At 39.8% G+C, this 24,738-nt stretch overlaps 1 protein-coding gene across 1 annotated transcript in view; it reads left to right on the plus strand.

Annotated features, from left to right (window-relative positions):
• Positions 1 to 253: 253 nt before the first annotated feature.
• The window catches only part of LOC105927715 (CUB and sushi domain-containing protein 3), a 241,247-nt gene continuing 216,762 nt past the window's right edge, over positions 254 to 24,738 (plus strand). The window contains exon 1 of the mRNA XM_036127573.1: positions 254 to 813. Within this exon, the coding sequence (XP_035983466.1) occupies positions 636 to 813 (178 nt within the window). The 5' untranslated portion in view covers positions 254 to 635. The remainder of the gene's footprint in view (positions 814 to 24,738) is intronic.

Consider the following 24,738-nt stretch of genomic DNA (forward strand, 5'->3'; position numbering starts at 1 on the left):
AACCACATGCTGCCATTAAACAGGATTCATTTCTCTCTAAAGGGTTTATATTCCGCTCATAAAGACGCCCCCCCTCCTCCTCCTCTCTTTTTCCTCGCCACCCACCCCTCACTGTTCCCACTTCATGATTTGTTACCCACAACCAGCCAACTCATACTTACACAGGACCCCCCCTCCCCCCCACACAAACACACTCACTCCCCCATCTCTCTTCTTCTTCTTCTTCTTCTTCTCTCGCTGTTCCTATAAGCCCCCTCCCCACCATCACAATCTTTCTCTCTCAGACTCAGCTCAATTCGATTACTGATCGATAAAGGTAGGCTATAAGCCTTCACATTGCCTCAGTCGCTTTGTAGGGAATAAGAAGAGGAGATGCTGAAGAGCAAGTGTGGGAGCGCGCCTTCAGAGATCCTCACACTTGAAGCCCCTCTCAGCAGAGATGGTTGAGCCCTCGTCCAGGTTGCTGTGGTCCTCTCCTAAAATCCAGACTCGCTCACTCCTCTGCTCTCAGCTGACACAGCGCGGCGGGCGGCTCTGTCTGCTGCTTCTCCTCTGAGGAGAGAAATCCACTTTCCACCGGCCCACAGGACGAGAAAAGGCAGGCTGCGCGGGGCTTGCATGCTGTAGTTGAGAACATGAAGGGGATTTACAGGGACGGATACTACGGCGGATCTATCGAGCTGCGGGACGTTTTCAACAGGAGATGCGTTAAATGTGGCCGGGGGCACTTTGTTCAAGCCAAAACGATGGGGATTAGGACCGGGATTGTTTTCTGGAATCTCGTCTTTTCACTGATGTTCACTTGTGTCAAAGGTACGAGCCACTGCAGCAATTCTCTGTATTTTCTAATGCGCTTCATCGGTGCGTGCGCGCGCGCGCGTGTGTGTGTGTGGACATGTGTGTGTGTGTGTGTGCGCGCGTGCAGGGGAGAAATCAAAAGCTTTAATGTTCCAGACGTGCGCAGATGATGCTGCGGCCGCTGCTCTTGATCGAGTTATTTTTTTTTTTTTATTTTTTTTTTTTAAAGGGCGCAGTTTGGCGGCTTTTGCGCTCAATGCGGGCTTTGACTGAAGCGCTCGATAGAAGAAGCGTAGGCTACCGCAAGAATCTCTAATAGCCTACGTGAGCTGCTTTGCTTAGTAGGCTAACTAGTGAATTCCTGAGGCTCAAGTGCATGCGCTGCAGATTTCCATTCAAATTTTGATTGATCAGGAGGGGAAAAAGATGTCTGTTTTCTTCGGGGGGGTTGAGTTTCAAAGTCTCTGTGGCTGACTTGCGACAGGCTAATGACACTGAAACCATGCAGTGGCGAGGCAATGAGTGGAACCAATTTGGCTGATGGTGTGAGTCGCCACTGTGGGCAGGTGAAAGGTGGGTTCTTTAGTATTCAGAGGGCTCTTTCTGGAGCCGCCTGAAAGGCTGCTGCGCCTGGCGGCAAAAATAAGGGTTCAGTTCCTTAAACTATTTAAACCCTGCTAATCTAGAGAATTCTTACCCCCCCCCCCCCCCAAAAAAAAAAAAAAAAAAAAAAAAACATACCCGACGCCTGATCCCTTCTCACTTAATTCTCACTTAAAGAAAATTAAGAAATCTAAATGCCTATCACTTCTTCTGTTGAATAACGCCACAGAAAAGTAAAACCTGCTCTTTATACAGGACAGTGTCTGTTAGATTGGCTAAAAACAACTGTTGCTTGTATGTTTAACCAGAGATGTCACTAGGATTGACAGAGGTGGGTGGTTGGTGTGGTGATGATGGGGGGCGTCCTTGAGAAGGATAGGTGTAGGTGAAGCTACACCAAAATGTTGGTATCAAATCTAAATAGGCTTTTTAGAGCATTTATGAGGAGTTACATTTTTTCTGCTCTCTTTGGAAACCCCTCTACCTCTCCTCACCTAAGCAGTGGTAGGTCTTGCATTAATAGCAAGGGTGAGCCCTTCCTCTTGCAGCCTTTTACGTATCATTATACATCCATTTTATTTTATTCTATTTTAACAATTCAGTCCATATTTGACTGGTGTGAATATTGCTGTTTTTATGCTTTGCTTAATCTGAGGTGGTTATGCTAAAAAAAAACATTAAATGTCTTCTTTGTGGGGGTTTTCTACATGCAGAATAAATGCTTCATGAACCTCAAATTGTGCTTGAATTTATTTTTGTTCAGCACAGGATAATCTATTTCTAGCTCGAGTCTATGTATTTACGATTTGGAAATAAAGATGTTAAAATAAAATCCAGACTCCTTACAATCAGTGAAGTAGCTCTTCAATTTAACACGTTAGTTGGTAGCTGTGAATCAGATGTCATCTTCAGCATTATTATCATTCAGAGTGCAACTAACTTTCTTTTTTTTTTTGGAGTACTATTTCTGCCCCAACAGAAGCTCACCCAGGGATGTGTACCTTCTAAGTTAGCATATGAGATACTATTATTTAAAAGTCTACATGATGTTTCGTCGGTTTTTATTTTAAAAGATGCTAACAAATACAGTCAGGATAGAGAAGTGTAGAACAGATGGTTTCAAGTACAGGGGTTTCTGTACTGGAGCAAAAATATGATCTGAGTTTGTTCTAGGTTCAAAACGTGTTTAAAATCTACGTGTACGTGACGTGTGCGTCTGGACTGATTTCTTGTGTATGAAAATACTTTAACTACAGTTGTAGACGTTCTTCTGAGCATTTTAGAGGAGTTATGGTTCATGTATTCAACAAATGTGGCACTATTTAACTGACAAAATCCTAGAAAAAAATGTTTTGTTTTTTTTTACCAGTTAAGAGCAGCCTGTGCACGTACATCTGTGATGGCTGGTGTGAAAAGACTGGAAATAAACCCAAACGGAATGAAAGATTCAATAACGACTCCTCTAAAGCTTTTTTGTCCTCTGAACGTGTGTGTGTGTGTGTGTGTGTGTGTGCACATTCAGATGTAGGGAGAATGCGAGTGCATGGCTACTTATCTGTTGCATGCCTGTATGTGTTTCAGAATATGAGTACAGATATCAATTTACATGCAGATTTCTTTTTTTCCCCCCCTCGCTGTGAGTAATTCTCATGTCTGTCTATTGGGGGTGGATGTGCAGCATAACGGCGCCTACTAAGAATGAGCCAAGTTGAGTCGAGCAGAGTCGGGCACTGTGCTGTTTCATCACCACCCACATTGAGGCAATGTCAAACCTTGAGGCCATTGCCAATCCTCCTAGTTCTGTTACTTATTAGGGAGGCAGCCAGCCGGGAATTGGCTTGGGAAGCTGGGGGAAAGGAGGAGGAGGAGAGGGCCCGGGTCCCATTTTTTTTGGAAAACTGTGTAGGAAATAGCGAGCAGCTGTTGTTCCTCTGCTCTGACAGTTGACACAGCGTTTGCAGAGATAAAAAGGATATCGACTAGATCTGGCCTATGACTCACTTTTCCGGCTAAGATAATGATGCCATTAAAAAAAAAAGAATTCCTATGGAGCAGAGTTTGTACAGTGGCATTATTCTGGGGCTTCTATTTTCCTCAGTAAAAATGAAGTTAGATGAGCTGGGATCATGATGCACACTCTCAGTTTAAGTTGACAAAGTTATCACCATGTCCTCAGGAAAACTCCACAACAGCGAAAGGGCCAATATCCCGTAACTCAGGTTATCACAGCACCAACTAATCATCGGGGAATTTATGAAGCTGCTTGAACAGAAGCAAGTAACAGAAGAATATTTGCATTAAATAGCTTTTTTATTTACCTAAACACCCCAACAACAGATAATTTCAAAGTCATTTTAATGAGGGGCTCTTCCAGAAAGTTTTGTTTGGGATGCTCAGATGGTGGGACAATACAAGTCTTAAGGAGACGACCAGAGCTCAGGTGGAACAATGTTTTTTGTACGGGACCAGCTATTAGCTGTTCACTTCACAAATCTGGTTGTCATGGAAGAGTGCTCCTAATATAGACATTGTTAAAAGAAAGGAGTCAGAATTTCCCTTTAATGAAAACATCCGCTGCTAAGGCTGCCAGGCAGCCTGAACACACCATCTGCACCCTGGAACTTAGCAGCATCATACTGTGGTAATGATTTTCTTCATAAGGGACACGGAAGCTGGTCAGAGTTGATGGGAGTTGATAAAAGCTAAATGAAGGCTAGTTGTGGAAACATGCCTGTTAGAAGTTGCAGAAAACTTGAGGAAAGTGCGGTTTCCCCGAACACTCAACCAGAGCAACCATAGAGCGGTTAATGTCAAAGGATATTTGTGAGCTAGATTGGCTCGCTCAAAGACCAGACCTAATTCTAAGAGAGAATCTCTAGCAAGGTTTGAAAGTTAATGTCCACAGATTTTGACCATCCAATCAAGATATTTATAAGAAGAATGGGGGAACATTTTCAGTCTCATGGTGTTCAAAGCTAGTGACATTCATTATTATATATGGGGAATTTTTCATCCCTTATAGCATGAAAAAGGCCCCATCATCTTCAAGTAGATAACTTAATATAAACGGTGACTGATCTTAGCTTGGCGTCTCCACTAATAATATCATAGTCATAAATAAATGCACATATGACTGTAGACGCAGTGAGGGAGTGAGATGGTCATTGCCCCCTGGACTCCCTTGATTAGACCATCGGAACATCGCCTACATTTATGTTGTTTTGTCATGTTCTTGTTTTCAGTTATATGGTGATTATTTAACACGAGCAAATCTGTCAGATTTCCAATAATAGTACCAACTTATAGTAGTGAGTGCTTTAATCTTGCAGATGGTGCCTATGGGTCATGATCAGAGCTTCTGGCTTTGTGTATCTGAACAAGCCAAGAAGCAGCTCGGTCATTATGCTGCAGGCTCGTCAAAAGCGGGTTCACAAGTAAACTGCGTATTCATACCGGTGAGCGATTAACAACAGTGATCTGATAAAACTGCCCATCTGTTCGCTCTCACTGTTTGGGTCTTGTTATCGGAAAGGATTACGCGAACATACTTTCAATTTCAGATTTTTTTTTTTTAATAGGACACTTGAAGTTTATCTTATATTTTACATCACTTGTTGCTTTCTTAAAGTGGGTTAATGGATGAATTGACCTGATCTGACTTGCAGCGAGTAATTTGTAGTAATCAGGTGGGTTCTGAACAGACCGTAATCTGGTCAGTAAGACACTGATGAAGACTTTATCTCAGTGTGATTATGTAAACAGTCTGGAAGGGCTACTGGGGCTAATCGGGATTACAATTTGTCTCTTTAATTATGCTCTATCTACGAGGATCGCAAGACATTATCCCCCTGCCTTTAAGGTTCTTGATCTCCACACTACTACTAGTAGAACAGGAAGAAGGAGAAGATTTCCAAAAAGAACGACAAGTGGAGCTCGGAACCAGTCTCTTACCAGTTTCCCTGCACTCCTTGTGTGTTGATAACATCAAGAACAGTCCATATGGACTTCCAAAGTACAATTCAGCTCACTCACTGGCCCCCTGCCCATGCCTTCAGGCTCGGGCCAAGCTCTCAGATGTTGCTGATGGGTCCCAGCGAAGGTCGAAGAGAGTTTACTGGCCCTGCTTAAGTCACTTTCAATATAGGCAGCTCTCCTGGCGATGAGATATTGGCAATATCTTGTCTTCAGGAAGAAAAATAGCAAACAGTTTGTTGAGATTAAATGTAATAGGTTCTCTGGAGGCTGCTTCCAGAGACAAGGCCAGAGATTCAAGGTGGAATGTCTCTTACACCTCTGGAGCCATTTCTGACTGGATTAGACTGTAATCTGCCAGAAGCATATCTGATAGTAAAGACATTTATGTTTGTTTGACCTTAATCAGGCACAGACAAAGGGAATACAGGAGAATTTAGCTGACACTCTGCTGGGATGTAGTTTTAAAAAAAGTATTTCCTATAAATACAAAATGGAAGAAACCTTTTTAAACTGTAACATCAATTATTGACTATCAGCTAATAGTTACAATACTGCACATAAAGTACAATCTAAAATGTGTGAAAAGCTTTAAAATACATGCACTTCTTTTTTCTTTTTCTTTTTTGCTGAATAACACACAAAAAATACAACCTTTAAGCTTAAATACAACTGAACATTCAGTTTTGCATCCCGTGTTAAGACATACTTAACATAACAAGATCACTAGGGAAGAAATCATTGTTACCATAAATAACTTCAAAATAAATGAAACTTAATACTTCTCTAAAAGTAATCAGACCATCTAAAACTTTAAGTGTTGTGCAACTCAAACTGACTGTTTTAATGCCCATTTGAGACCCAGGTAAAACTCACATTGAATGCTAAACTGGCTTTGCCAATACAGATTCCTCATTAACTCAGCTAGGTCCCATACACGCATATTGTGGGCACAGGCCCAGTGCGCACAGATCTAGCTTGTGCAAAATCCATATTGGGCCCACTTGTATACAGTATGTTGTCTTGGAGGTTTATAGGAACTTCCAGTTAGTAAACCATCACTATCTGTTTTCCTTGTGCATAAACATATGTGAAAGAGACCCATTTACTTTTGCCTCTAGGCTGAATAGCAAAGCTTGTTTAGTGTGTCACCGTGCACAAAGAGCAGGATGGTAAGGAAAGTAAAGAAACACTTACTGGAATTTAGCAAAGATGGTGGGGTCATGGCCACCAAGTTTCCATAACAACATTTAGACATGCTAAATGCCAACGAGACGTTCGGTACTGATCGCAGAATGATCCCTCTCATCCTTTTCATATTTACATCAAAAAACGTAAATACGTGGAGTTTATTAAAGTCTAGCACTTCTCCTGCACCCATATGCTTTGGTCAGATGTGAAAGAAACAGCTTGCTCAGCAACAAATACTTAAAGTGGGTTTGTTTGGAAAAATACAATGAATATGTGGAACGGCACCTCAGGCCCATCAGAATCTTAAGTCTATTTTTCTTGCAAAAGCCCTGGAAACCATGTAAGAGTGCATATCACACTGAGCGCTCTTTGAAATACTGGATTTTGAATGAAAAGCTGACAGCCTCTGCTAGAAAATATCACATGCATCATCGCTGACCAAATCAACACGGAAATTCTTCGACAGACACAAAATCAACCTTCCTGCGTGGCCATCTCGCTCTGTGGGGTGAGATGAAGAGAGCACAACAGAGGAGCCGGGACTGTGGACGATCAAGAGCGAATGTGCAAAGAGCAATATAGTCAAATATTCCTCTCTCTGTTTGCTCCCACCTTGTGAAATCTTATAGGTAGAAAATAATCGTTGTCCTTTCGGCGAATGGGGGGTTGTACATAACACTGACAGCAGGGCTACCAACAATTGTACAGCCGCTGTATTTGTCCAACGCAATTATCTTCCAACATGGGATTTTTCACAACGGAATAAATTTACTACAAGACAGATTTTTTTTTTCCCCACTGTGGAATTAAACCACTGCGGTAAAATATGAATTTATCTGCAGTCTTTTTACACATCTTTACCAGGGGTGCCAGCAAATGTGGCCGGCACTGTTAAGGGCAGCCTAACTCAAGCGCACCAAAAAGCCACCCTTCTAGGGAAGAATTGAATCTATTGTAGGCTATATTTTTTTGTCTTATTTTGACAACCTGTAACTATGCAAATCCTTGCAGTCTCATAAATCTTCCACCACAGACCTCGCAGCTGCTCTTTTTTTTTTTTTTTTTTTCGTTTCTGTGGCTGCTGGCTGCCGTTTTGATGTGTGACAGGAGAGCAGGCAGCGCCAAGGCATGGTCAGGGAAGCAAAGTGAGCGGATTCAAAGGTAACCAAGGAGGGAGAGTGCAGTTCAAGGTTTCAGTGATTCGACAGCACATGTCGCCATCAATTAAAATGAGGGGTGTGAGAATGACAGATGTCTTCTGAGACGCTCAACTAAAAGCTGTCACCGTGGTTCCCTTTGTTTTGCAAACAGAGCTAGTTAATCACAAAAATGATTTTTCTGCTCTTTTTTTTATGTCACTGCTAATCACACTTAGTTTCATTTATATTTAAACATTGTAGCAACCAATAATTAGACAAAACTCCAAAACACATATTTTTAAAACTATCAGCAGGCTCTATCTAATGAAAAAAAAGAACAATTCTGGTATTTTTGATCATTTCTTCTCATAAAGGCGAATCCAGACAGTTACAGGAGTTTCGCTGATTTGGACACACTGTCTTAAATGATCCTGATTACACCATTAATGGTTAATTTTGGTAAGAGTGCTTAAAGTTAAATAACCATCAATGTTCAGGAAGGCTATAGAGGCAGAACAAAAAGCCGTACACTCAGTGTTCTTGGAAAACAGGACCAGACATGAAGAAGAAGGTACATCGTGTCATCGTAATGGTCTCTGAGTGGCATACACATCGACATTTTGAAAGAGTTGTGATTTTTTTTCCCCCCATCGACGACATGTTGCTTTTATTTAAAGCGAGTCTTTCTAATGTTCTTGCACTTCACCGGAAGGACGTACGTCTTTTGTAACGCCGTTAAAGTGTTTTTTCAGCGCCGAAAACAGAGTCAGACTTCTGCTGTGAGCTCTGAAAAGAAATATTGATCCGCTGTTAATGTGGTTTCAGGGTGCCATGCTGCGCACATTAACCTTTCATCCTTGCCACTGGATCCACCTGTCTTGAAGCACAGACCCATCCAACCCTGTCCATTTTTGCAAAAAAATAAAACGGCATGCTCTATTCACCTTCCTTCGGAGTTTAATTAGCCAGAAATCTATCTTTTATGAAGGCTTATTCCGGTGTGTCTGTTACCTCCTAAATCCGCATCTCTTTGCTTCGCTTCTCGTTTTCTGGGTGAAACAAGGTGTAGCTTTGGTCTTGGGAGCATAAACACGTAGAGGCAGTGTCGCTGGTGCAGAGAGGTTGAACAAGAGTCCGGCCACTATCATCTCACTGCAGACCAGAAATTAATGTTAGAGCAATCATAGAGCTGCACTTCAAGTCCAACCTTTGGAACCTGTGAGCACTGACAGCAGCAGCGGGTTAGTGGAGGAAAATAGCACCTTTTTTTTTTACTGAGGAGGATAACAAAAGCAATGCAAATAAGGGTGGCCCATGCAATATTTTTGTGCGTATAATAACACTGTAAATGGGAAGTATAAAAAGTCTTCACATATAAAGTAGAATATGTTGATTGGAGTTTATACGTGGGCTTAGAGTCATCTAATTAACAACGTTTGTGTGTGTCGAAGCAGCTGCTTTGAAGGTTATCTTGAAATTCAATCCACAATGCACTGAACAACAAGGTCAGTTAAACTGAAGCGCAGTTCACTGTTTCGGCAATTGAAAAACAAAACCACACATTCATTAAATGAATAAATGTATAATCTAGATTCCGTACACCGGTCAGTGCGAGGATACCTCTCCACTGTTGAAAAATATGATCCATATATAGAGGAAGCGCCTGTGCTTCGAGGACATTAGAATATTTAAATGCAAAATAAGAATTTCTGGTCACCATTAACAATGTTCAACAGCTTAGAGGGTGAAGATGCTCTGGGGGGGAGAACAGGACCCCTGCTCCTTCAGAATTAGAAACGCAGCTCCATTTCTTCTCATACTGTTTGCAATTTTAAGGTTGACGATTTGATTCATTCTCAGGGTTCCCATTACTCTCCTTTGCTTTCTGTTTGCTGTTGCATGACAAAATAATCTAAGAAAACACATTATAACACAAGCTGCCAGAATCTGGGAACCCAAGAGCTCAGAGTTGCAGATTTACCTGAATTTAATATTGTTGCGACACAGATTTGAGTCTTGTTCATTGTGGTTTCCAGTTGAACTAGACAGGAGCTGATGCCCCCTGGGTGGGTATATGCTGCCAGTTTGACGTTTGTCTACCCAACAAGCACATGTATGTCACATTCATTCTGGGATTTTAAAGTTGGCTTTGAGCTGTGCAGTGATTTCACAACATACATTTCAATTAATTGGTAAAAAAAAACATGTGAATATTCTTCAATTCACACAGGCAACATTTTCAATACAAGCTCAAATTCAATCGTACACCTCCAGAAATATTTGCATAAATGTGCTTTAGAAAGATGCACCAAGACCACACATGGTTTTTGTAGAAATCAGCAACCTTCCTGCATAATTGTGCCTCAGTGTTTGACCTTCTTTTCCAGGCAGAGTTGGTAGAAGCCTAAAGTTAGCTTGCTCAATCTATTACAAAAACAAGTCGATGTTTGCAAAAAAAAACAAAAATAAAACTTGATGCTCCAGAGCCTGGCTTTATCTCTATGTGCACCATGCATTTATTACACAACAATGTTGAGCTTTTACCATACGTTTCATTATTCCAAGAGGTCAACACACACCCATACAGTTAAACAGAGACCATGCATAGGAAGTTTGTAAAGGATTCATGGGAAGTCGTAGCCTGCAGGTTGAGAAAGTGTTAAAAATGCTGCAGCTGTTACTTTTTTTTGCGTGGATGATCTGAATCTGCAGAACTAAACTGCTGCCTCCATTAGTTTTCCTTCCTGGAGGGGCAGCAGGTTGTGTACAAATGGTCAAACAAATTAAGCAGAATATGTAAGCAGCTAAACATTAATAAGAGCCGGTTTTTTTTAGCCTGAAACTGTGTTTCCAGCAAGCTGAACGAGAAAACATGTTTTTTTTTTCTTCTTCTTCTGTGAGCAGGCTTTTTTTTTTTTAAGTGTATGTAGATGTTTACCTGGAGAGAAAAAAAACTGTCCAGTGATGTTTTCGCCTGTGCAGTTGCCTCCAGATAGAAGGCGATAGATTGTTTTCAGAGCTTCTGTCCTCTTCCTTTTGGGGGTGGGGGGAAAGGAAGTGTTGATGTTATTGTTTGTTTGGGATATTGGAGGCTAGAGAGACAAGCATCCTATTAGATGTGCTGTTGGCTCACAGTTCTGTGTTGTACAGCAGCTCTCACAGCGGTGGTCTGGCATCAGTTGCAACACGGCTCAGTAGCACTTTGAGGAGGTATTGGTGTCTGGCCACAACACGCTGTATCTGTTAGGAAGTCGCTAAAGCACCGGCAGCAAACCGACTTTGGGAAGTGGTCATAACACTTGGCTACCCAGGCAGAGGACCTCTGTTACACCGGCGCATGTGGTGTGTGTGTTTGTTTATGTGCCAGCTGTGTTAAGCGTGGCAATGTATTTGATTTTAGTATTTTTCACCTCAGTGGTTGGCAATTTAAAACCACCAAATGGAATATTTCGAAACCCCTTTCCCAAATTGCGCTGACACACTCATGAGGTAATAGTCATTCGCTGAGAAGCCTCTTTTCTGTTTTTGTTGTGTGGAGCCCATTTCCCTTTCATCAAGCATGCAGACAAGCGTGGTGAGGGACTGCGATTATGCATATTCTATCACTATGAATTGTGAGAGTGCAGCACGCTCATGCAGATAAAACCCTTTTCTATGCGGACATCAGTTTAAGATTTCCCTCCACTAAGGTTGTTAATGCGGCCGTTGAAGTCGTCACTGTTCCTGGTTGTGTGGGTGAAAAATTGTTTTCTCTTTCGTCCTCATTTTATGTCTACGCCCCAGGGCACGATTTGTCAAAAATGTAAAAAGAAAGCTCTTGGACTTCTAAAACCGAAGATTCCAATGAAACATAACTTCTAAGGACTTCGTGACTGTAGAGCTGATGCGGTTTAGTCACAAACAACAAGAATAACGATTCAAGGACTACGAATGTATTGGGAATGCAATTCTCTCCAATTCTCTATTTGATTTGCCTTTACATTTCGACTAAACCATTTTAGCACACACCTAAATCTGGACATTTTAATTGCAGCTCTGGCTATACTTTTTGGGTCTTGCCGGAAGGCTAACATCAGCCCAATTCCAAGTCCTTTACAGCCTCTAGCAGGGTTTTGTCCGGATTTTTATTGTATTTAGCGCCATCCATCAATTACCTCAGATCATCTTCCCTGTCCCCGCTGAAAAAAAGCATCCCACAGCAAAATGCTACCAACACAATGTTTCACACTGGGGATGGTGTGTTCAGGGTGATCAAGTGTTTTTCCACCATGCTTATTATGTGAGAAAATCTAAGGAAGCAAAGCAATGCCAAGAAGGGAAAAAAAGAGGTTGTGAAACTATGCATTTATGTAAGATTAGGCTAAGTAGAATTGTCTCTATTTTTTAATTTCACTTTCCTCCCTGCTTTTAATGTTCTTAAATACTGTTGTGTGCTGGCCTTAGCTCAGGTTATTAGTGAATAGGTGACATCTCTTTGTGGTGTTTCTTAAAGGGTGCGGATGCAACAATGAAACAAGAACCTTTGCAACAAATGGAGCCCACCAGCTTGTTCGTTGACCTTTGTTTTGCTAAGTAAGGGCTCTATATCTCTTTGTTCTGTACCCGAGCTTCGCTGATGGATATCTCTATATTGGCTGAGTCATGTTTTAAGGTCAGCTGCAAATCAATGCAGGTTTTTTTTTTTTGTTGCTTTTGTTTTCAGTTTTTTCCCTCCACCATGGCCAGAAGAGGTGTAAAAGTCTACCTTAGTATTTGTGACAGACTGTCATGATGAATCATGATGAGATTTCATCCAGAAAGCCATCCGACTGAACATACACCACTATCAGTCAGGAGAAGGTGAAATATGAGACGGGTGTATACACATAAGAAAATACACCCCAAAATACATGATAAAAAGTGAACGAAAAAAGACTAAAAAATATAGCTTTTTGACAGCAAAAATTGATAAGAGGAAAATTAGTAGCAATCTTGAGATGCAGTCGAGAAGGCAAGTTGACCACCCACATTGAACTATCAGGGCTAAATGTAGCACTCATTATTTGCTAAATCTGAAAATCTACATTTTGGGGTTGTTTATTTTACATGTAAATTTCTATTACTTTAATCCACACTGCTGTGAATATGTATTTTTGAATGAACATTTAGCATACATGAAGTGCAATTCTCTTTTCCCCCGATCATCTTTATGACTGTTGATACAGTGATCCGTTGTATTTTCACAGTCAAAATTAATTAGAATATTAATAAACATGCACCAATAGTGTTGGTGTCAGCGATACTAAGAAGTTAATTACTGCAAGACAACTTTAAGGAAGCCTTACCCTAAACTAATTAGGCAATGGATGTAAGCACATGGATCTTAAAAACAAAAAAAATAAAATTTGTATTAGCTCTTTGCACTGACAAAAAAACAACTATATTGCAAATACTGGTAAAGTTAACTTTCACAGATCATTAAAAGAAAGTCAAACATCATTAGAACCTGGTTCTTTATTCCTCTGCGCTGCAAGAAAGCACTTGGTAAAAGCTCAGCCCTTTCCAAAACTATGTGTAATAGGGCTTGAAACATCTTGCAAGAAGTCAGAGCTCAGAGAGGAAAAGAATTCACCTTACCCATTCTCAGCGGTACGGCTCATGACACATGGACACGGTGCCTTCAATAACTCAGCGTGTGTATTTGTGTGGAAAAAAGCCCCAGCACTGACCAAATGACTATTTTGCCAGAGCAAAACATTGTTCTGCCACTGCAGACGCTTGAAATGGTGCATATTATCAAAATGTTCCTTTTTCTGTGTTTTAAATCATACATTTGAGGCACGTAAATCATTAGTACTTCTAAAACATACAAAATGCGTCAGTCTCTGTTATTTTTCCCTTTTTAAAATTCTTTTAAACTAGTGCATCCCTTTTTCCAGTCAGAAAAATTGCAAAAGGAATAACAAACTTTTTGGGGAATGCTGTTTTGTTTCTTTGCAGTTAAATCCCTTTGGTTTCATTGTTTAAGGTAACGATTTGAGATAAGAACGTGAAAAAGTGCCCAGAGGAAAAGTAAAGGCCAGAGTTTATGGAAGCGATATGTAATGGAAATATTGCTGATTGAATGAGTGTGACCGGTGTATAAAGAGCTCAGCTGTTCAGTGCAGCTCTGGAAGCTGGTATCACTGTGTGCTTCGATAATCGTATTCAGTTCAAAGCATCGCTTTCAGTGGTTTTGCCCTGAAAATAGACCACAATAAACAATCTGTGGACAAATGCGGACAAGATAAATGAGGGTTTAAAAATACAACCACAGATTCCAATAGGTTCTTAGTGACGTTTTATGTGATATACTAAAATGTGTGGGTGTGATTTGTATTCAGGCTCTTGAGTCAATACCTTTGCGCATCTAGATGGTGAAATGGTTTCCCATTTTTCTTTTCAAAGTAGCTCAGTTAGATGAAGAGCTTCTGTGTACATCAGTTTTTAAATCTTTGCGCAGATTCCCAGTTGAATTTTTAGATCTTGGCTTGACTAGACGATGAGATCATAAATATGCCTTGATCATTGACCATTACATTCTACCTCTGGCTGGATATTTATGTTGTATGCACATTGTCATGGAGGAAGGCAAACCTTTGTCCCTCTCTCAAGTATTCTAACATGCTTCCATACAGGATTGCCCTGCCTTTATCGATCCATTATAGGTTTGGAGCCAAAATTATTTACATTTTTTGGATGAAGGTGAGGTGCTTAAGGCTTAGGATAGTTTACAACTTAACCCTGTTTTAAACGTCTCCACGGCGTTATCAGTGATCACCCTGGCACGATCCTTGGACCTCATCATATTGTTTGTTTGCTCATTTTCACAAACAGGACTGTTGTATTTGGAACTGACAAGAAATGATATACAATTTGACTTTACAGTATTTACAAATGACACGAATTCTCACATTTCAAGTTTTTATCGGCAAAAGATTTTGAAAACCATTTAATATTTCCCTCCCACATCAAATTATCGTGATTATTTGTGTTCCTTCATCAAATGAAATCCCAATAACATTTTATACAGTTTGTTATTCTAATGAGAAAAGAAAAATGTAGAAAAACCAAGGGTATGATTACTTTTGTAAGGCACTCTAAAACCGTTTTCCATTGAGCATCTTGGAGTACTTGGTTCGCAGTATGTCCTTATTTGAGATGCCAGGCTGAATTTTGAAGGCACTCTTCAAAGGTCATAGTTTCGTTCATTTGTGTACGACATTCCACAAAAAAACAAACTGACGTGAAGCGAAAAGAGAGAACTAGGTTGAAGCAACGTGTCATACTAACCCTTCAAATATCATCAGGAAATATCAAGAAAGACATGTTTCATTGGAGTGTTTTGCAGCTGAGATCCTGTGGGATAATTGACCAAAGCATATCACACTGATTTCATTAAGAGCTCAGAAAATTGTGCCAGCCGGTGAAAATAGGGGGATAATATGCCTCCCTTTAAAATGAAGCCCCTTAACAGTGCACAGATGACCTGTATCTTTCATTTCTATTTTTATGGGCAGATTGATTCATGTGTCATCTGCAATAAAAACAAGGTATTAAAAAATATGAAAGTAAGAGGCCGGGGTTTTGCGATGTCCCTGCAAAAGAGAGCCGCAGTTTGTGTCTTTTTGCTGTGTTCTCTCTTTCCCCTCATGTCATCATGACATTTAGACATGTTTTTATTAAAGAACCATAACACTAAACACACTAATGTGTCTTTTGGAAATGTTCAATTCACAAGTTAATTAACACTTAGATTTTAATGTGCTATCTTGCGCCATTAATATAGCAAATTTACAAACACTGTTTCCAAAGAGGATGTAACAACATTTCTTGATTTGGCAGTTAAATGAATTCTATTAACAAGAGCACCAAATGTTTTCATAAATTTCCTTTATTACAGCGATTGCTGAAAAAACAAAGATTTTGGCAGATCGGATCAATTTTATGTCTTGCACAGGATGGTACGTGAAAGAAAGGAAGCTAGTCAAGTGAATATGAAATGAAAAAATAATGCACTTCAGGGACAGCATAACAAAATATAACAGAATGAATACTCTGAAATGTTGGTGTCTTTTATTGGACTTGAATTGTTTTACTGCAGAGGAAAGATTTCTTAATGACTTATGGGGGTCAGTCAGCAATAAAACAATATTAGGATGTGCTCAGATCTAAAGTCAATGAGATAAGGTGCGAGTCTAAACAACATTTTCAAGGCTTCTACAATCGAGGCAATTTTTTTTAAAAATAAAATAAAAAAAATAAAGCATTCCTCAGAGCATGAGCAACCACTTCAAATAAAATCATCACCCTTATTTTCATGTTTTGGTTTTGCAGCAATGTTGCATGGTGGCACAGTTGTTAGAACGGGGTAACTTGTTAAAATCCAGATTTTTCCAGTTACTCTGGCTTCTACCTAGCATTCAAACAACATGGCAGTAAGGTTAATTGGTGGTTTTCAATTACTCTTAGGTGAGAGCGTGTCTGTGTGTGGTTGTCTGGTTGACCGCTGTGTTGGCTCTGTCATTGACTAGCCACCTGTCAGCCGACGGGTGCTGGGATAAAATTGAGCCCCCATTACCGACTTCAGGAAGGAGCAGGTGAACGAAAACAGGTGGAATTTACAACAAACTAAGAACATCTCAACATCAAATTTGGGGAATAATGACATAAAAAAGTCATGTGACAAAGCTGAAGTCAGTCCAGCGAGGGTCTAATCTTAACAATGAACTTTTAAAATATATTTAATAATACTCATCTCACAGAAATGAGAGAAGGACTACAGAGTAATTATTTTTCATATGACTATATTCATTTTTTTCATTTCAATAATACTGTTTGTGTTGAAAGCAGAGCAGATGTTTTTGATCCAGCTGCACCTAGTGAAGCAATGAATGATGCAAATCCACAACATGGAACTGCAAATATCTAGCCAGGAGAAAACAGAGGCAGAGGCAAACTTTAACATTACTAAAAGGGAATTAAGGCTTTGTCTTGGTTTTAGGTCCTGTCCTATATCTTTGATTCAGTATTTTTTTAAACTAGTGAAAATGTTTACAGTTTTTTTTTTCACTGAAATTACAACAACCTCAATTGACCCATGCTTCAATCACAATTACAACTTTTCAAGAGGCTGAATTTCATCTATAGGTGCATTTTGATCTAGATTTTCATGCAATTTTCTATTTTTTTTTCCTAATAGTCTAATAGCCAATGTTATTTTTGGTGCCTGCCAATGTAGCATTAGGAATTGTTGTCTTAATGCCAAAAAGAGAACAACAGATTTTACTTTCACAAGTGGAGCCTTACTGCTTTCGCCATAGTGTTCCGCTTGATTTATATATGCAAGAAGCTTTATTAGATTTTATGCTGGGACTATTTTATGTTCAATGGACACTGAAACGGGAAGGTAAGAGGAAAAACAAAGAGAGAAACAGATAAGACAAAATGCTTAAAAGGGAGAAAAGGTGTAAGAGAAAGAGGAGAGGAAAGGGAGAGAGCAATACAAAATCCTCTGAGTCTGCTTCTACACTTGCGAAGAGATATATAAAAAAACAGGAAAACCAAGTATTACCGGTACAAACAACCAAAGCATTGATACCATCACTGAAGAAAATACAGTATTGTTTAACCTGAATTGTTTAAATAAATTGCAACAGTCTAAAAGAAACCCTAACCTAAACTCAGTTACAGTTATCTAAAACTTTGTTACTTTCTACCTGATAATTTTCCATACTGTGAAGTGTCCTGTCAAACTAAGATGGTAAACTTTCAATTTAGCTCTTCTGTCTAAATCCCTCTTTTATGTATTGATAAAATTTCACACAGCTCATGGCACATTTATGGTTCTATTTAAGGTTTCTTTCTGTTAAGGGGGAGTTTTTCTGCTGTTGCTACATGCATGCTGAGTTTGAGGGATTGCTGCAAAGTCAACGACAATGCAGGCGACTAGCCACTGATGCAACATGCTCATAGAGGAGGAGGAAATGCTGCAAGTCACTTGAAGCTATCTGCTGGGTTTCTTTAGATAGAAAGCTTTTTAACAAATTCCAACAACGAACTGAGCTTGACCACATTGTCCGATAGCTAGGATCAGCTTTAATGTATATACAGGACTTGAAATTTGTCTGTGTGATTCGACTGAGTTGACTTCATTTTTAGCAAAGTTAGTAGGGACATCTGCTGTGAATTGGCACTATATAAATAAAGTGATTTGAATTTAATTTGTTTAACCGGGCTTTATAATCGTCAAAGTAAGCTAATGAAGAAAAATCACCAATCAAATACAAGTGTCACCTGAAATCTTCTGCTGCTACAAATAATTTACCTTAATTATGGACCAATCATCCTGCGACACAGCTTGGTTTTCTCTGCTGTACCACAAGTTTCCAATGGCATGAATTTTCCTACATGCCTAGAGATATTGCATGAGATTTGAGCTTATCCAATACTTGCAACCAAATGGTTACATTTCCAAAGGTTTGCATACACATGACAGTACTGCCCTTTTTTCTGCCATGCACATAGCTGATAAATAAGGGGCTATTGTTCTGAGATTAGAAGAGGTGACCAGATTCAGCAAGGCTTTGAAAAAGTTTCTAATCACAGTTTTGATGTACATTAAAACCACAGGCAGGTAGAAACTGACTTTTTCAAGGTAAACCCTGTTAATAAGTCCGCTGAGTCCTGTGGGAAACTATTGTTGGACTTCAGTGGGCATCAAACCCTCGCACACAGCAGAGAAGAACAAAAGCTTATTTCGAGCAGGCGTAGTTCAGAGCTGAGGATTTAAACTGTGACAGTAGCCCTCCATTTATGTCAGATAAATGCACAGTCCAAAGGAGGAAGATTAGAGAGAGCTATCGCCTCACCATCATTAAGCCAAGTTTCAACTGGACGAAGCACTTCTTCATACTTACTGCATCATCAATCTGAAGCAGTGTGTGGTCTTTGTGCTCATAATAATTTGAAAAGCAGTCAACGACCGCTCTCGTCTCCTGCTGCAAATAATCGTTACTCCTTTATAGCCGAATACAGTTCTTCAATGAGAAATGGACCCCATATTGGTGGTTTTCATATTTGATGCCTTAGTGTGTGTAAAGGAAAGCAAAAATGCTGTCTACGTCTTTTTAATGCTTTAAGTAAACCTTAAATAACCAATTTAGTCTTAAACTAATTTGTTTAGGAATTGCAATTAAAATCATCCCCTCTATGATGCATAATGCATTTTGTTTACAAAATCAATCTTATTTTCCTTCCACACAGCACTGTGCTTCATTAACTGGTTCATTCTGCCCCAAATATCTGCAGTCTCTGCAGGAAGAGAGAAATCACATTCAGTACTCATGCCTCACCAGCTGAACTAGCTGGAAGCATCCTCTCGAACACAAACAAAAACATACCTGCAGTTTAGATTGACACAAACCCTGAGATATGTCATCACAGACTGAGAGGTGACTAATTTTTCAACCTGGGAGCAGCTCGGCGAAATAATAATCTGTTGTCAGCATCAAACACGAGATGGTCTCGTATTTATATCAAAAGGAGCTGGGAGAAAGATATTTTAAGTGTAAGTATTTGCCATTCAGGGACCATTGTTGGGCTGAAGCACATTGCCAAAGTATTCATACGTCTTGGACTTTTTCACATTTCTTCACACAAGAACTACAGACATCAATGTATTTTATTAAGATTTTAAGTGATTTAGTAACGCAAAGTTTTACACAATGAAGTGGAGGGAAATTGATACAAAGTTTTAAAAAATATTTTAGAAATAAAAATACAAAACATGTGATGCGCACTTGTATTCACCCGTCCCCTTTAATCTACTATCCCTAAATAAAATCTACTGTAACCAATTTTTTTCACCTATCTCCTAATTCGTAAATAATTCCATCTTCTCAAGGGACAATGCAGACATGTCTGGAATAAAGTTGGGCAGTAGATTAGAGCAGGATTATCTTTTCAAACAAAAAGGATGAGCTTTAAAAATTTCACAGAGCATCTTCCACTCCATCATCCAAAAATGGAAAGCGTTATGCAGAACTGCAGACCTACCAGGAAACAGCCATCCGCCTAAACTGAGAGGAAGGGCAAGAATCAGAGAAACAGCTCATGCTTGCTCTGAAGAAGCTGCAGACATCCACATCTCAGGTGGGAGAATCAGTCAACACGACACATACTATGAACTCAACAAAACTAATCTTTCTGGAAACAGAAACAAGAAGAAAGAATTTGTTCAAAGAAAGCCATGAAAAGTCCACTTTTCAAGCCACCAGTCTTATAGAAGACACAACACACACGTGGAAAAAGGCGTTCTGGTCAGATGACACCAAAATATATATATTTTTTGTCCGACATGCAAGGCGCAATGTTTGTCTAATCCTGCATGTTATCCTGAACATGCCGGCGTCACCAGAGTGTAACATGATGGTGGTAGCATTATGCTGTGGGAATGCTGTTCTTCAGTAGGGGGAGGGAAGTTTGTCAGAGACTGGCCCATTCAAAATCCCAACCTACATCTAACTTGGTATTTATGGCAAAACTTGAAAATTTGCATTCAGGGTTACTCTCCGTCCAATCTGACAGAGATGGTAACAAACAATCAAAATATCCAGTTTCAGTTAAAGAGCTGGTAGAGGCATAACCCAAAAGACTTTCAGTTGCAACTGCAGAGATAAACCGGGTCTGAATGCAAATGTATGCCACACTTTTCAGATTTTATATATTTAAAAGAAAAGGGGAAACCTTTTGGGCTGCACAGTGGAACAGTGGGTAGCGCTGTTGCCATGCAGCAAGAAGGTCCTGGATTCAAGTCCTATCCTTGCCCTGGGCCTTTCTGCATGGAGCTTGCATGTTCTCCCTGTGCATGTGTGGGTTCTCTCCAGGAACTCCAGTTTCCTCCCACAATCCAAAAACACGACTGTCAGGTTAATTGGCCTCTTTAAAATTCTCCTTATCAGTGAATGGTTGTTTGTCCTGTTTGTCTCTGTGTTGCCCTGAGATAGACTGGCGACCTGTCCAGGGTGTACCCCGCCTCTCGCCCATTGAATGCTCGAGTTAGGCACCAGCACCCCTCGCAACCCCACAAGGGATAGACGTGTTAGGAAATGGATGGAAAACCTTCTACTTATAAAATATTGCCCACAATGTTGCTCCATTGCATAAAATCCCAGTAAAATACATGGAAATATGTGGCTGTGATGTTACAAAATGTGAATAAGTTAAAGGGGTATAGTTACTTTGGTGATGCACTGCTTTCTACAAAGCCACCTGCTGAGGGCCTTTGTTTCGGCCTGACTCAGATAATTCGATGCCAATTTATATTTCGAAACCAAATGCTCCCTACTGTGCAACCACAGCATGTTGTTAATTTGGTTTCTAATCACATTGTTTGGACAATGAGCCACTAACACAGGGTCAGAAAAGACTCCAGAGATTTGGTTTCACCATTGATGGAGGTCAGAGCGTGCAAACGAGTGGTGACAGAGGCATTTGAAGAAGACATATTGTGAGTCTAAGTGACAAGTGAAGTTAATCCACACCCCCACCCCCCCTTACATGCAAGGAAGCACATGTTGTCTCTATACTGTGCTTTATAGGGAAAGCCCGAATGTTTATAGCATTCTTTTTCTAGATGCAGCTTTTAGAGAGCTGACAACAATGCACAACACATTACAAGCTTGCATGATTCATAGCATTTGAAAAGGGGGGATTCTAATTCATGCCGCAGAAACAAGGGAAGCAGTGGAATAAGGCAGTTTGCTCAGAGGTAGAGTTTCAGCGCACGAAGCATAGGAGGAGATAAAGATTCTGCAAACAATAGGCTGATCTGGCAGTGAGAGACAAAGTTGAGAGAGACAGAGACAGACAGACAGATGTGACGAAGAAGAAACAAATAGTCAGAGCAAGACAGTTGGCAACGTTTGCAGAGGGAGGATGCAGAGTTAAGGAATTGTGTTTGTCCAAGGATGAAAAGTTAAAAAGAAAGGAGGCTAAATCTTCACAGTGAGTTTCTGCTCTGCTGTCACTTGGACATCGTCACAGTCAACCCCACCCCACCCCAGCTGCAGAGCGGTTCACAAGTATTTGATAAATAATCATCTACTGGTAATTACTGTGTCCTTCAAAAGCATATCGACGCCTTTTTCCACATTTTTCTTTTTACATTACAACATTCTTCATTGTGATTTAATAGAATGACACTCAGTAGCCCAAAAGTCTAAAGTGAAAGGAAACTATTTTTTTTTAAACTAATAAAAGTCTTCAACGTGTGCTGTGCATTTCTATTTAGTCACCGCAGAGTCAATACTTTGTTAAATTACCTTTGGAAACAATTATAGCTGCAAGTGTTTACTGGTATGCTTCTTTGCACATCTGAAGAATGAATTTGAAAATAAAGAAATGTACAGTGCCTTGCAAAAGTATTTATAACACCTTGGGCCTTATAGTTCTCTTTTGTTTCACATTGAAGCCACAGACTTGGATGTGTTTTATCGGATTTTCCTTGACAGACCTCTTGCAATGTAGTGTAAAATTGTGAAGTGAAGGAAAATTAAAATAAAGTGCGATATGCGCTTGTTTTCAGCTTCCTGATTGAATAATTTTTGGAAACACTTGCAGGAAATGCAGCTGCAAGTCTTTTGTGGTATCGCTTTAAAACGTTTGAGCATCTGGAGAGCCTTTCTTCTTTACAAACAGCTCAAACTCACTCAGTTTGGAGAGCGAGCGTCTTTAAACGCCAGTCTTTAATTCTCCTTTGGATTTAGGTCTGGACATTGATTGGGCCATTGCTACATCTCAGTATACTATGATCTAAAAATTCCTTTGTTGCCCTGACTGTCTGTTAACCATCTGTCATAATACTTGAGTGTTTGATTTAGTTATGTATTAGGTTCTTGTTTCTATTTAGGTGTTTTTTTTCTCCTGTGTTTCCTCCTTTTTTTTGCCACCTTGTAATCCTGCCAATCCAGTTCACCTGTGTCAGCTCATTATCCCTCATGCCACTTACCTGTCTCCCCCATTATTTAAGCTCCTGTTGTTCTTTGGTTCTGTGCTGGAATCTCTGTTGCTCACCCTGTTGCTGTTTCCTACCTTTGTAAGTGTTCAGTCTATTATAAAAACAAGCATATCTGTTATGGCTCTGCGTCGGCACATCATGGCAGGGTCATTGTCCTGCTGGAGGCTAAACCTAAACCTGAACATCTTTCACAGACTCCAATTGTCTCCATTACTGCCCTGTTTTCTTTTACTTCATCCATGCTCTCATCAACTCAGTCCTGCTTCCCTATCCTCATTGAAGAAAAGCATCATGCATCAACATCATGATGCTTCTGTCACAACGCTTTACTGTGGAGGCGGTGGGTTCACGGCGATGTCTAGTGTTAATTTGGTTTTACAAACAACACTTTGCATGTGGGCTATCAAGATTCAATACTCATCTGACCAGAGCACTGTCTATATGATTGGTGCGTCCCATACACGACTTGTGGAATACTTAGCACATATTTTGGCTTCCCCTAAACATCATCAAGGCCAGATTTGCGGAGTGCACAACTTTAGGTTGTCCTGTCAATTGATAATCTGTTTTCAGAGCATTTAGAGCTCTGAGTTATTTGGAGTTTTGGATATTGTTTTAGAACATATCACTGCTTTAAACATAATCTCTGACCTGTCTGGTGTGTTCTTTGGTTTTGATGGTGCTGTTTGTTCACTGCTGTTCTCTAAGACACCTACCAAGCCTTTACAGAAACGCTGTATTTGTACTGACATCAAATAACAAACAGCTGTATTCTACAGTATTTTCTAATTATGGGATTTCTGAAGGCACTTGTTTAAACACAACTTTGTAGATTGTTTATTTGAACATGTTAAAAAAGATAATAGTAATAATAATCATAGTATAATTATAATTTATTTAGATGTTTCAAAGTAAAGGTGACTGAATGCAAATGCACGCCACTATTTACAGATTTTGAATTGTAAAATAAGAAAAAAAAACACTTTTTTCCTTTGACATTTACATCTGTGCATTACTTTGTATTAGTCTATTGCATAAAATCCCAATAAAGTACATTGAGGTTGGTGACTAACATGACATAAATTAAAATAGATAAGGGGTATTAATACTTGGAAAGCACTGTAGAAATGTTTCAGGAAGTAATAAAGGTCTTTGTGCTGTGCTTTATACCAGCTACGCTTTAAACCCCCTAATACTTTACTGTTTGAAGGAGATTGCTTAATTAGGACTCACAGGCTTCTATCTGTTTATTCTCAGACTGGATCATTTAAACTCTATCTTATTACTCTATCCTACAATGGTAAGCCACAGTTACAAAACTGTGAGGTCACACGAGTCAGGTCTGGTTAATTGAATTTGCACTCTCGAAGGCGGTGATTAAAGTTGCATGTGTCTGGTTTATTTATTTTTTTATTGGTCAACACTGTCTCTCTCTAACAGTAACAGTGGTAGCCATCCACAGGAAGTTGGCGTTTAGCATACCATGTGGACTGGGGAATTCACAAGACGTAAGGAGGGCGTAATATGAAGCGAGAGAGATTGGTTAGCGAGGTACTGGCCTGAAGCCAGAATCTTTCACTGTCATATCACCACGGTTACTTAAGCTGCAAATGTAACCTGCTCCAGAGGGGGCTCTGTTCATATTCTTGGGTTAAATTTTCTCCATGAACCCCAATAGAGTGAAATTCTCTTTCCCTTTTGCAGATTAAGGATAAAGCACACCTGGTGAGCTATAGATCTTTCTTGCACCTGATCAAAGCTCTGTACAAAAAACAAACCCCTGGAACATTTAGATTTACTTATTTATTTTTCACATCGGGACACGTTCAGGTAGAGATGGCTCAATGCATCTAACGCTCCCTTACTGCCCCTGGGATTCATGTTTTCTTCCTATTTTGGTTTTGCAAACCCGACAAACTTCATTTATTTTTTCAATAATTTTTCTATCAAACTGTAATGTAATATGGAATAATACTAAGTATAGAAAAACAAGTATTT

This window comes from Fundulus heteroclitus, chromosome 3, assembly GCF_011125445.2.
Source record: "Fundulus heteroclitus isolate FHET01 chromosome 3, MU-UCD_Fhet_4.1, whole genome shotgun sequence".
NCBI lineage: Eukaryota > Metazoa > Chordata > Actinopteri > Cyprinodontiformes > Fundulidae > Fundulus > Fundulus heteroclitus.